This window comes from Zeus faber, assembly GCF_960531495.2.
Source record: "Zeus faber genome assembly, chromosome: 12".
Classification (NCBI taxonomy): Eukaryota; Metazoa; Chordata; class Actinopteri; order Zeiformes; family Zeidae; genus Zeus; species Zeus faber.
Genome location: NC_137196.1, coordinates 26,700,987 through 26,714,387, shown reverse-complemented (window position 1 = coordinate 26,714,387; position 13,401 = coordinate 26,700,987). Strand labels below are relative to the sequence as shown.

General features: G+C 46.9%; 1 protein-coding gene across 1 annotated transcript; it reads left to right on the top strand.

The window, feature by feature from the left end:
• Window positions 1-312: 312 nt before the first annotated feature.
• LOC307237735 (cysteine-rich secretory protein LCCL domain-containing 1-like) lies at window positions 313-13,267 on the top strand (the record flags this gene model as incomplete). The annotated part of the gene is made up of 14 exons (XM_080010498.1): window positions 313-573; window positions 4,182-4,300; window positions 4,563-4,695; window positions 5,563-5,678; window positions 7,361-7,461; window positions 8,023-8,184; window positions 9,012-9,072; window positions 9,351-9,417; window positions 10,627-10,757; window positions 10,850-10,893; window positions 11,019-11,091; window positions 11,701-11,770; window positions 11,885-12,018; window positions 13,056-13,267. The coding sequence occupies 14 exons, from the start codon at window positions 313-315 to the stop codon at window positions 13,105-13,107; spliced, it is 1,524 nt and encodes a 507-aa protein (XP_079866624.1). The 3' UTR covers window positions 13,108-13,267.
• Between the last annotated feature and the right edge of the window lie 134 nt (window positions 13,268-13,401).

Below are 13,401 nucleotides of genomic sequence, written 5' to 3'. Positions count from 1 at the left end.
ACCCTTGTGATGACAGCAGTATTAAAAAGATCCAGGACTGCCCTCTGAGGTTACCGGCGAAAACACTGTGATAAAGGCTCTTTTTTTTAATGTAATTTAATCTAGCACTGTATGTTAATTTGGAGGGGGGGAAACAGTTAAAGGGGGGAGGGATTTTGTACGGCATGTGATGGTTTTAACTTTCCATCACACTCCTCCATGTGCCTTCTGCTCCTCAGTCCAAACAAATACCCCCCCCCCCCCCCTCTCTCCCCCCGCTGTTCCTGCCCCCCACCGGTGTCCGGCGCTCCCCTCCCCGCCATGAAGGCCCTCATGGCTGCCTCTCCGGGCTGGCTGCGGACGGCAGGTCTGTCCCTGGTCCTGGCCCAGACGGTGCTGAGCGTGGTGCTGCCCAACGCCACGCGGCGCCTGGAGTCCATCCTGGACGGATACCGCGACAAGGGCGACGAGTGGTGGCGGGTGAGGCAGCGGGGGAGGAGGGCCATCACCGAGGGCGACATGCACCTCATCCTGGACCTGCACAACAAGCTGCGAGGACAGGTCTACCCCCCCGCCTCCAACATGGAGTACATGGTGAGTGGCGTGACGGAGGCCTTTAAGGTCCTATCAGATGGGAGAAGTACTGGATGGATCATTTGATGTTTTCATCGTTTTTCCCTCGTATCACCCAAATGCTGGGAATAGAACCATGAGCAACTTCAACGTCAGAACCATATTTATTTGTCTGGTACGTTCTCATATAATGGATTTGAATTTAAGCAGATCCTCCTGGTCAATAATTCTGACAGGTTCTAATTGTCGATCCAGGATTAGTGTGCTGGCAACTCACTTTACTCTTAGTGCGTGCGTGTGTGTGTGTGTGTGTGTGTGTGTGTGTGTGTGTGTGTGTGTGTGTGTGTGTGTGTGTGTGTGTGTGTGCGTGTGCGCGCGCGCGGTTGGTTGGCAGAAACCAAGCATTTCAAATGCACATTCTTGAGCGTCAACCAAATATGTAAACAGAAAATGGCTGCATATAGGAACCTTACCGGTCTGCTGGTTCACTGTACAGCCTTGTATGTTTGTGTCGGTGGTAGAACAAGTTTCTTTCACCGCCGTTTAAACGGGCGCCGGTGAGAGATGGGTTAAGTTCGCTGTCGTGAAGCCAAGATGGCTCCCATGGCACGGACCATATCATAACTCAAAAGAAGTCTCCTGACACGCTACATATCAATTATTCTGCTCTGCAACACGCCAGCACGGCCAGCTCCCTCAGCGGTTCTGGACCTAGAACAGAGGAACGATGAGAACGGAACAGAGACAAATGGAATCACTTTATCTCTCAAAGGAAACTTCATGTACGGTTTGTGTTCTGGCTGCACGCGGAGCCCGGGTTCAGCAACAGGCAGCGAACTAACAGAAGCGGGAAGGGTGCTGCTGTGCTGCTGGCCAAAGGAAGAAAGAAAGAGGTGCAGAGGGGAGCTGACATAGGATGCACGCAAATTCACTTGACAGTTTTTGTTGAATATGCACATTTCATATATTCATATCTGTACTGGTATACGGGGTTTAAAGCAGGTACTACTGTGCTCCTGGTGAAATAAAGAAAGTGTAGAAGGGGCTGAGAAGAGAGGGAGACAGGGAGGGAGGTAGTCCAGCCCCCTCTGCTCTCCTGCTGGCGTGCCCTTGCAAACCCCCTGGTCCAGCGCCAGTTCACCCCCGCGGTGTTATCCTGCCCTCTGCCTCACCCCCCACCCCCCACCCCCTTACCTTGACTTTCACTCCATCACTCCATTTTTCCCTCCCCTCCTCAGTGACTGTCTGTTTTTCGTTGGCCTGTCCGAACGCCTCACTGGCCTCTGTGTCTTTTAAAGTCGGAGTCCAAATTTCTGCCTCACTATGTTTACATATGTTTTCCTCCCTGGACAAGTTTGTTATGATTTGATATATATATTAAAAAAATAAATAAATAAATACAAACGTTAAAAATGTATAAGCAACGTTACACATCACAGTCACGGGTAAACTTTCTCTTGGAATAAGTAACATTGGTGGAGTTTGAGAGGACAGCTGGTCGCCCAGAATCACCCCCAGGGTTCCTGGCAGTCTGATAGGGCAACAGGGTGGTGTTGTCAGTGGGGAGGTATGTGAGAGGGCAGTCTTGGAGAAAGAGGAGCTCCGACCCGTCCAGACTGAGCTTCAGGTGGAGTTGACGAAGTTGAGTGTCATCAGATGGGAAATGGAGTTGAGTGTCATCTGCATAGCAGGAGAAGCCGTGGGAGGAGATCACACTGCCACGGATGTAGTGTAGAAGGAGAACAGCAGAGGCCCCAACACACAGCCCTGAGGGACATCAGTGTTTAGAGCGCAAGGTCCGGACAGTGACGCTCTCCATGAGCGAGAACTTACGGGAAGACAGTTTGCTGTTTACAAGGCTCTCTTTCTATCCATCCATGGGTAAATAAATGATCCATAAATGACTCCCTCTGCCTTCTTGGTCGCTATGTCCACATTACTAATGACTAATTGTAAAATAACCTTTAAATATTCACAGAAGGTTGGAGGATGTTCTTTTTCAGTTGTGATTTTAATGCTCTTACGAAATGCCACGGGGGATTTTCAGCTGTCTGATTGACCCCTACCCCGCCAACCACCAGCCAGGTGGACGGCCCAACACTGGATAACCAGCCCTGAAGAGTCACGAGGAAGATGAAGAAAATAATGAGCAGCATATGATTGTGCAGATCCAGACTGTTTTTGATCCCCAGGGAGGGTTTCCACCCAAATACGAGCCGAGGGGGAGAGAGGGGGGTGGGCGGGGGGGGAATAAAATGGAATTAAGTGTACAGTAACTTTGTTTGCACTGTACCATATTTGAGGCTTTGCTCAACTTCAGACGACCATCTGATCAATATCTCTACCATAATATCCACACAATAGCAATATGTCTAGTGTTTCTTACAAAAGCCCCAATAGCCATGTCGCGGTATTTGTTGAAAAATATATTGTCATATTTGTTTTTTGTCAATATTGCCTGGCCCTGCTTTGCAGTAAGGACACAAAAAAGCAAAAATAAAATAGGTGGGAGAAAAACCTCCAACACTAATGATCACCGATGGTCACGTGCATGACTTCATATTGTTCATGGTCCTTGCAGCTGATCCTGGATCAGCACCGTGTCGCACGGCTGCTCGTCCGGCACAGTGAGCAGCAGAAAAGCACTTCTCTGTGTTCCTATTCCGTTGCCTTTATTGGGCTGTGGCCAGGGCGCCGCACAGCACAAATATCTGTGAGAATCTAGTGTGCGGATCAGTCCAGGGCCGGGACCCGGGGCGCTGAGGCGGCCCCGTGGCAGTGAAAGGCGTCAGTGTGCACGCTGCAGCACGACGCCCCGCCACACATATGGAAGGCATTATCATGGTCTATCAGGCAGTTAACACTCCCACACGCGCACATTACCCCATTAGTTTGGATGTGCGATAGCCCTAATGCGACCCAACAGCTTGCCCACAACACACAGATGGTTATTTTTACCCAGAGCCCAGCGGCCGCATCACAAGGACGTCCGGGGCTCCGCCGCGGAATTTAAATTCCTGCAGTGCGGCAACGCAGCTGGGCTCGGCCCGGCTCAGATCCCTTTGTCCCGCTCCAGAGGTGTGCAAATAGTTTTCAGGTTGTTTTACCTTGATTGAGCTTGATTCGGTTGACAGAGTTGACGCATAGAGAAGTAATGGACTTACCGTCAAGATGGTATCATTGCCCCCAACAAAGACTTTCTGTTTAGGGGGGTGGGGGGGGTCTTTGCTTTTCTGAGCTTGTTTCAAGACTCCACAACTTTACTAGAGATAAGCTACTGAAACCACAGCGGTGAACAGTCACACCAAGCTGCAACTCCATGTGTGATGGGAATCTCTCGCTGTCTCACTTTGCCCGCTCTGTGTGTTCAGGTGTGTGTGGGTGTGTGTTTGAAAGGAGGAACCTAAAGTTGACTGTACGGTGTTAAAGTGGCTCCTCGCCATGTGCATACTTGCACCCACAATACTTCACTGTACAGAACAGCCTTAGGAACCATGAGGTTTATACACGGTTTACATCAAGTGTGAGACTGCCTTACGAACACAATAACCGAGTGATTGCTTTAGAAATATTCATAAGGTGTGTGTGTGTGTGTGTGTGTGTGTGTGTGTGTGTGTGTGTGTCCCCAGGTGTGGGACTACGAGCTGGAGCGCAGCGCTGAGCACTGGGCTCACTCCTGCCGGTGGGAGCACGGCCCCAGCCACATGCTGACGCAGATCGGCCAGAACCTGGGAGCTCACTGGGGCAGGTCGGTATGGAGGGACTGGTACCCAGCTGCTTCCACAGTCAGTCAGTTAGTTGATTGGATGGATGGATGGATATGTACTGTCATTACTACTACACATCCCAGTCCTAATACTCTACTCGCTACGATAACAATATGTCACCCAGCCCTCGTCGGTCAGCTGGAGGAAAAGACCTGACGGGGTCCTGCCGCGTTGTCGTGTTCTCCATCAGGACGTTGTGATTCATAAACACTCGAGTGTTTCCGCTCCTCCCCTTCCCCCCAGGGACCGACCCCCCACCTTCCACGTGCAGGCCTGGTACGATGAGGTGAGGTACTACAGCTTCCCCTACCCTCAGGAGTGCAACCCCCACTGCCCCTTCAGGTGCTCCGGACCTGTCTGCACCCACTACACCCAGGTGAGACACGGCACCGGCACAGCTTTACGTACGGAGCACGTAGTGTAGTCCGCAGCGAGAAGATGGAGACGCGACAACCTCTGCTCTACTTCTACTCTACCTCCACTCTGACTCTACTTCTACTATATCTACTCTACCTCTACTTCTACTCTGACTCTACTTTTACTCCTACTATATTTACTCTACCTCTACTTCTACTCTACCTGTACTCTGACTCTTCTTCTACTATATCTACTCTACCTCTACTTCTACTCTGACTGTACTCTGACACTACTTCTAATCTACTTCTACTATATCTACTGTACCTCTACTCTACCTGTCCTCTAACAAACTTCTACTATATTTACTCTACCTCTACTTCTACTCTACCTCTACTATACCAAACCTCTACTTCTACCCTACCACTACTCTACCCAACCTCTACTCTTCCCCAACCTCTACCTCTACTTCTACTGTACATCTACTTCCTTCTACTCTATCTCTTCTCTAGGTCACTCTACCTCACTCCCTCCACATGCCCTCTCCTGTACTCTACCTCTACTTCTACTCTACAGTACCTGCCCTCTACCGCTACTTCTTCTCTCCCCTACCTCTCCTCTATCTTATAACTACTCTACCGCTACTCAACCTCCCGCTACTCTGCTGTCCTCCGGAGGGAACTGATGGGGGAATCCACGATCTCCGTCAGTCTCCTGAATATATGAAGTTTTTCTCTGGTTTGATTGGTCGACATTAAGATGTAATACCACGTAACATCTCCTTTTCTTTTTGAAGTCTGTTGGTTTTCAAAGGTTTTTCATGAGACTAGGCAGTAGTAACTTCCATTGAAACGCTTCCTCTTGCTTGCGTGTTTATCCTCCATGCCAGATGGTTTGGGCGACCAGCAACCGCATCGGCTGTGCCATCAACGTGTGCTACAACATGAACGTCTGGGGGATGATCTGGGCCAAAGCCGTCTATCTGGTCTGCAACTACTCCCCTCCGTGAGTGAAAATGGATTCTATGTCAATCTAAGGATCCAACTGTTCTGTAGAAGTAGTGTTCATTTTATTTTTTATTATTATTCATCATAAGGATGTGAAGGATGTCTCTCACCTTCCTTTACAGGTAAATCCTAAAAAGACACTGGCTTGATAATTATTTATTGTTTATTGTTATTATTATTATTATTATTAGGAGTCCAGCCCTGTTATATCCCTGCGTTTTATTTTTTATCTCTGCGTTTTTCGGGCTAAAAGTATCTGAAACAGCAGTACATAGAGACGTGGTTGAGGTCTCGTTAGAACCGGGACATTTCAGACGTCTTGTCGTTCGAGTTTGATCAATATCGACTGGTCCAGCCCAGAAGGGGCGGGAGCCCTTTTGTTTTTGTTCATGAAAAACCAACGTCAGTGGTGTGTGAATCTCATGGATCCGCTGCGCTCATGACAAGATGAATAAAATGTGTATTTGGGGTGGTCCCGACATGCCGTAGACCAACTTTGATCCAGACTGGTCTATTATTGTGGAATAATTGAGCAAAAAACTGTATTTTTGTTATCGGTGCAACTCGCGCACATGCGCAAATGACGGCTCGCACAGGTCACATGATAGTATTGCAGTCTAGTGTTTGGTCAACAACCGAATCCTCGCCAAGATGGCGGCAAGTGCAGGTGGGACTGATGTCAGACTTTAATGGTAACTTTAATGATCTATATCATTATAGATCTGACAAACTCACAGACTCTGTATAAGAAGCCTGAATTCAAGTGATGAAAGTCCTATTTTGATTGGGGACTCTCTCAACAACCGCAGTATACAGAGACATGGTTGAGGTCTCGTTAGAACCAAAACTGTCGTCATTTAATTAGTTACAGGAGTGGGCCGCTTTGTGGAATCATCATCGAACTTATACAAGTCCCAGCTTCGTCCCTCTGAACTCATTCGCCTCCAGCCACTTGCGAGTGCGACACCTAGACAAACAGCATGAGCACGGGCTGCGTTTACAGGAAACTCGGAAAACTGTAACTTGTAACCCGTTACAGCACCGTACAGGCCTCGTATCACAGTCCGGAAAATTAATGCTGAGACTCGTCAGCCTCTGAGAGTACGGCTGTTTTAACACAAGCGTCACGCTGGGTTATACCGTAGCAAATATATGTGCCGGCTGTGGCTATGAACATCCATTTGCGTCGTGCGAGCTGCGTAGTGTGGACTCATCGCTCTGTAGTGGTTACAAACTCTGTGTGTGTGTGTGTGTGTGTGTGTGTGTGTGTGTGTGTGTGTGTGTGTGTGTGTGTGTGTGTGTGTGTGTGTGTGTGTGTGTGTGTGTGTGTGTGTGTGTGTGTGTGTGTTGCCTTACCTGCTCGACGTCTGTTTTTTGTTTGATATTTTATTCTTTTGCCCTTTTTGTAAATACAAACGCATCCGGTGCCGTGTTTGTGACCTCACGCGTGGATTTCGCTTGCAGCTCCAGATTAACGGGTCTGAATCGTGTCTGCTTTATTTTAGTCCCAAAAGTTCAAAAAGTTGATGAAATGTCTCTGAGGGCCATGTGTATCGCTGCCTGCAAATATATTTATTATTTATTTACTATTATTATTTATTTTTTGATGCAATACCTGCAGGCTATCTTCCAGTAGAAAGTCAAAGTCCTGACGTGTCTGTTGCATGTGGTGTCTTCCAGGGGCAATTGGTGGGGTCACGCTCCGTACAAACATGGCTCCCCCTGCTCCGCCTGCCCAGCCAGCTACGCAGGAGGCTGCAGGGACAACCTTTGCTACAAAGGTGGGTTTAGGGGCCTTGATCAATTAAGGACTTCTGCTTAGGTTGCCATGGTTACTTCACCTGGTCCTCATGTATACTGTCACTGTACTGATGATTATAGTTTTTACTAAAGACTGATGCTTGGAGTCACTGGATCGACTTAAAAAAAAAGCTTTAATTTGTTAAATCTTTATTTATTTATCTTTTCCCAGCTTAAAATGTCTTAATTTTAAGTTGAGAACACCAAAAAATATATAGGTTTACCAAATGAAAGCAATTTAAAAATGAAAGATGGTCAATCCAGTGGGATCCAGTGTGATACAGTTTTTATTGTTTGATAGGATTTAGTCTAGTTAGAGTCTAGTGAGGGAGGTAACAGTGGAACCAGGATCCAAACAGTCAATATTGGACATTATCTAAAGGAGCTGACATCTTGGAAATTAAATAATTGTGTAAAATGCACTATTGATCACTTTGCTGGGGACCCCCGGCACCTCTTGAAGGACCCCTGGGCGGTCCCAGGGCCCCACGTTGAGACCCATGAACCATAAGGTGTTTCCCTGGTTGTGCCCCTGCTCTCAGACGGGGGCGTGGAGAGGCGTATTGCCCCCGAGTTAGAGGAAACCAACTACATAGAGCCGGACCCGGTGAGGGACCGGGACCCCCCACCCCGCGCCCATTCCCCCGACCCCCTGCCCAGTGACACCCAGGGGGAGAGCCGGGTCATCAGCACCGAGCAGATGAGTGAGTCCCCAAACAGGGCGGTTCGGGGTTGGGGTGAAGTCTGCCCTTTGTTCCATCTTATCTTTCTTTATTTGGCGTTAAAAATACGATAAGGGGCAATTGGGGCGCAGCAGCTCAGGAGAGCGGGTCGTCAAGTAATTGGAGGGTTACCGGTTCGATCCCCGGCTCCCCCTGTTAGCTGCTGAAGTGTCCTTGAGCAAGACACTTAATCCCTAACTGCTCCCCATCGTCTGAAACTAGGATGGGTAAAAATGCAGAGAACCCATTTCCCCACAGAGGGATTAATAAAGCATAAGCAATTATAAAAAATATCAAAATGAGAGCGAGTGGACAAATGTCAGTGTTTTTAATATTAATCATCTTGGTCGAGTACATCGCTCGTTTTGATTAATCAAATCACATTGTCATGAATTTGATTTGCTCAAGAGCACTTTGGCACTGCTGTCCTAAACAATTTATATTGGGAAAGAATGTGCTATCGAGTCGGTTTAAGAGTCATAACGCGATACAGAATTACTTAAATAATCACTAAATGAATCACTGTTATCTGACACAGTATTTTAATTTGAGGACTATTTTTGTATTTGTACGTATTTTGTGTACACTATATTCTCTGTATCTATATAGAAACTATAGAGTGTTTTGTGTGCTCTCTGTATAAAAATGGGCTTCACAGCAGCATGCGTTCTTGTGTTCTTATTTTGAGATGGAGTCACATTGCACGGTACACATTACATTGTTCTTTCACTTAGAAATTCTTAATCAGTCTCGTGTGGCAGTAAGGTGGGGCTGTGTCACCAACCTGCTGCTGGTGTTTGTGGTTCCAGGTCAACAGATGGAATGTGAGACCAAGCTGAGAGATCGGTGCAAGGGGACAACCTGCAACAGGTAAACACACTAAATAATACTTATATATAAATATATACACACACTACTACTTAGTGTCGCACAAACGGTTAAAGCACTAGTGCACACAGTTGCATGCATTTGGAGGACTGTTTTCTTTGTGTATTTATATGTCTATACCTTTTTAACTAAAGGATAGGGTGTCAGTAATCTGCTTTGGCCTCTTTAAGTTCAGTAAGTGACGAAACAACATTATTTACAGTAATTAAATATTCGAGAACGCAGAACTTTATCATGTACCTTTGATTGTTTGTTCGTAGGTACGAATGTCCACCCGGCTGCCTCGACAAGTCCGGGAAAGTGGTTGGAACCGGACACTACGACATGGTACGTCGCGGATCTAGGATGCTGCCACCAGAACATTACGCTGAGAATAAAAATGATGAATAGAATAAGAACGTTTGGATTTGTGCATAAAAAATACGTCAAATCGTCGCGTAGCGTGACTCACACTGGCTGTAGGAGTGGGGCTGTGGGTATTGATCCTGGATCAACATTCCCTGTTGTTCCTGGAAGGAGTTGAATTTTATCCAAGAGCCGCTGGAAACAACAGGAGGTGGAGACGAGTTCCCATTCAGTTCAGTTGAAAACCCACTGGACAAGGCTGGAAATAAGGTTTTGGTGTTAATCGTGCCCAACACCAAAACTTCAAGTGTGAGATTAGAAATGGTCACTCTCTGGTACAATGTTAAGTTTAGTTCTTAGGTTTGGGGTTGGAGGTGGTCAAGGTTTGGCATCAGGTTAAGTTTGGGCATCGGTCTCAAAATAGATCACGCTTCAGGTGTTAGAGCAGCAAAAAAACAGTTATTGCTCTGACTTTTTGTTATTGGTAATTATTGGACATTATTGGACATTTTTCGGTCTAAAAGTATCTGGAACACGACAGCCGCAGTACGCAGACATTTCAGACGTGTTGTCGTTAGAGTTTGATCGATATCGATCGCCATTTAAAGCATATAATTCGTGAAAAACTGTCGTAAATTAATTAGTTTCAGGGGCGTGCCGCTTTGTGACATCATCAGCCGAAGTTCTATCAAAGCTTGAAGTCCGAGCTTCGTCCCTCGGAACTCATTCGCCTCCAGCCACTTGCGATTGCGACGCCAAACAGACAGCTTGAGACGCTGCGCTGCGTTTAAAGGAAACTGGGAAAACTGTAACTTGTGACGGGTTAAGGCACCGTACAATCCTCGTATCACAGTCCGGAAAATGGACGCTGAGACTCGTATATCAGCTCCTCAGAGTATCTCTGTATTAACACAAGCATCACCATGAGTTTAAAAGATGACAAACCCTGGTTTACAGCAACACGACGGCTGCTGTTTCTACCTTGTGCTGCATTTCACAGAACCCAGGAAAACTGTAATCCCTACCTAAAATACCGAAGGGGGTATTGCCGCCTGCAGCTATATTTAACATTATTATTGTTATTATTATTATTAGGTTACAGAACAGCAATGGTGATATTGATCCAGAATCATATCCTTCTGACATAAAAGTATTTTTACAAATATGTGAAGATGGCTGCTCTTCTTGCAGCAATCCAGTGTGTGCGGCGCCGCGCTACACGCCGGCGTCATCGACAACGACGGAGGATGGCTGGACGTGACCCGACTGGGACGGAAACAGGTCTTCTCCAAGTCCTACAAGAACGCAATTCAGTCCATAGGGTATGGATCAGTCCCCGTCCCCCTCTCATATAGTACATACTTCTTATCGGTTGAAAGTTACGCACGGTCACACGTCGCGTTTGAATTTGCAGGAAGAACCGAAGTGCCAACTCCTTCAAGGTGTCCACAGTTCCTGGTAGGGACACGCCCACTCCAACACACACATTCCGTTCAGTCTGATCGCTTGTCACCTCGTCGGCGGTTGGTCCATGTTTTGTTTATGGTCTGGTTGGTAGTTTGTTTTTGTCGTTTCTCCGCCAGTCAAAGCCGTCACGTGTGAGACCTCGGTGGCGGTTTTCTGTCCTTTCAAGAAGCCGGTTCGACACTGTCCCAGGTAGCTCTGCTCCACTTCACTTCCTCTTTCAGAAAACGAGGCTTAGTTCACACTGGAACAATAGATTCATCAATATCCAGATACTGTGAACCGGCACCTAAAGGGGTTTAGATTATGATTATATGTCATATATTAGTGATTCAGTAGTTTGTATATAAACTCCATGCAGAAAAAATATGAATATCCAGATTAGATTAGTTAAAAAGAAGGGAAAAAAAAGTCTACTAGAGCAATAAACCTGCATTATAAGTGTCATCCGAATCTGTACTGTGACATATATCCCTAACGCTTGTATTCCTTGGGTTATTTTATGTATTTAAATTTGATCTTACTTCCTTTCCTTTCTTTCGCCCTTTTCTTCATTTTTTATTTTACGGTAGAAAAGCCCATCGCTGGACGGATATTGCAAATCAGTACAATAATAGAATTTCAATGTCTTTGAGTTGCGTCCCTGTGTCCCTATGCAAATAAACCGAACGTAAATAGATTTTTTTTTTTTTTTTTTGGATTAGATTATTATTTTAGATAATATTATTAATACTACAATTACCACTAAAGAGTGCTTTGCCTTTGCTATGTACCATCATATATATGGTATTTTGTCCTCAGGTTGTACTGCCCCAGGAACTGCCTGCGGAGCAGTCGAGCACGGGTCATCGGGACAAAATATTACTCAGACGTAAGTCTGTGAATATTATCATTTCATCATTTGGACCAAAGGTTTCATGCAGCCCCGTCAGCGCGTCGCAGCGCCGTCTTATTAAATCCTCCTTCGTCTCTGCCGCTTTCTCAGAAGTCCAGCATCTGCCGCGCGGCCATCCACGCTGGAGTGATCCAGAGCGAGGCGGGAGGATACCTGGACGTGATGCCGCTGGAGAAGAGAGGCCAGTACAGCGGCAGCAGCCAGAACAGCATCACCTCAGAGAGGTACGGAGGAAAAGAATGATAAAAATTATAAAAAATACCGATTTATTTACGCACGGGAAAACCGGTTACATCTTACTTTTGGCGAGTATAATTTGATAATAGGACAACAAATATGGACTGGACCCTCTATTTAGCGACAATCCATCTATCTCTGCACTGGTTAATGGCCACTTCCTGCCAATTCCACTTCCCACTCTCCAGAGCATGAATTTTGGCAACCATGGCAACCAGTGATAAACAAAGCTGATTCTCACCAACACTAGACTTCTAGCAGTGTCGGTAATGGAGAGTGGAGGTCTACTGTACTGTATGTAGTGACGGCTAAAACTAAAGTTTGGAAATATCATAATATATCATCACAATATAGAAATCTGACGCAGTCAATCGGAAAATCTCAAAGTCGCCCAGTCACAAAAAGTGTGAAGATGTGTTTGCCACATTTATCAACAAAGGGGACATGGAAACATAGACTATGGTGTTTACAGGGTGATAGAGGTTTAACAGTGCATGGGCAAAACATGAACGGGACTAAAAAGCCAGATTTCAGCGGCGGGTGCCTAGAAAAACAGTAAAAACCTCCAAAAACATGAAGTGCCAAAAAAAAAAAGTCCTGGCGGTGGCCTTGAAGCCGACGTAGCTCGTACAGATTTGGACTTTCTGTGGTAATGAATGAATGACTCAGCCGGCGCTGCCTGTCGTTGTCTTGGTGTCCGGCCCGGTCTCCTTAAAAATATGAGTCAGGACGCTGGGATTCCAGCGAAACGCCCCACAAAGGGTCACGCCCCGATCTTTTAAAAATAGCTCTGTGTTAATTTGAGGTGGAATTCCCCTTTAAAGTTGGCCACATGGCCAGAGACCACATCACGCCCACAGAGGTGACGTACATCACAATAAAATCAAGAGGAAGACCGTGGATTTGGAAGGCCGTGGATTTGTTATCCTGGACCTCCTTTGCATTATTGTAGTGGTACATTTGAATCTTCTGTTTTTATCCCAGATTAAATCGATATGCCCCCCGCCCCCCTCCCTGTCTCCAGCCTGGTGAACCCCACCGCTGGCAAAGCTTTCAGGGTGTTTGCCGTCATCTGAGCGGGAACGACGCCACGGTCACCGGACGGCGACTCCCACCGAACGCGGCCTCTCCACGTCCTTCCGAACCCGCTCGTTATCCTCACGCCACCTGTAATTTAGCTTCTCACCCGCAGTGAATCAGCGCTCACGCTCTGGGGCCGGAAACCCCGAACCCTCCGGCGACGGTCACGAGTGAGTAAAGCCCGCCCCGCCCACCTGGCCCAAAGAGAGAGAGAGGGAGGGAGGGAGGGAGGGAGGGAGAGCGGGGCGATCATTTCGGTGCTCATGCAACATCCAGAACAAGCTCCACAC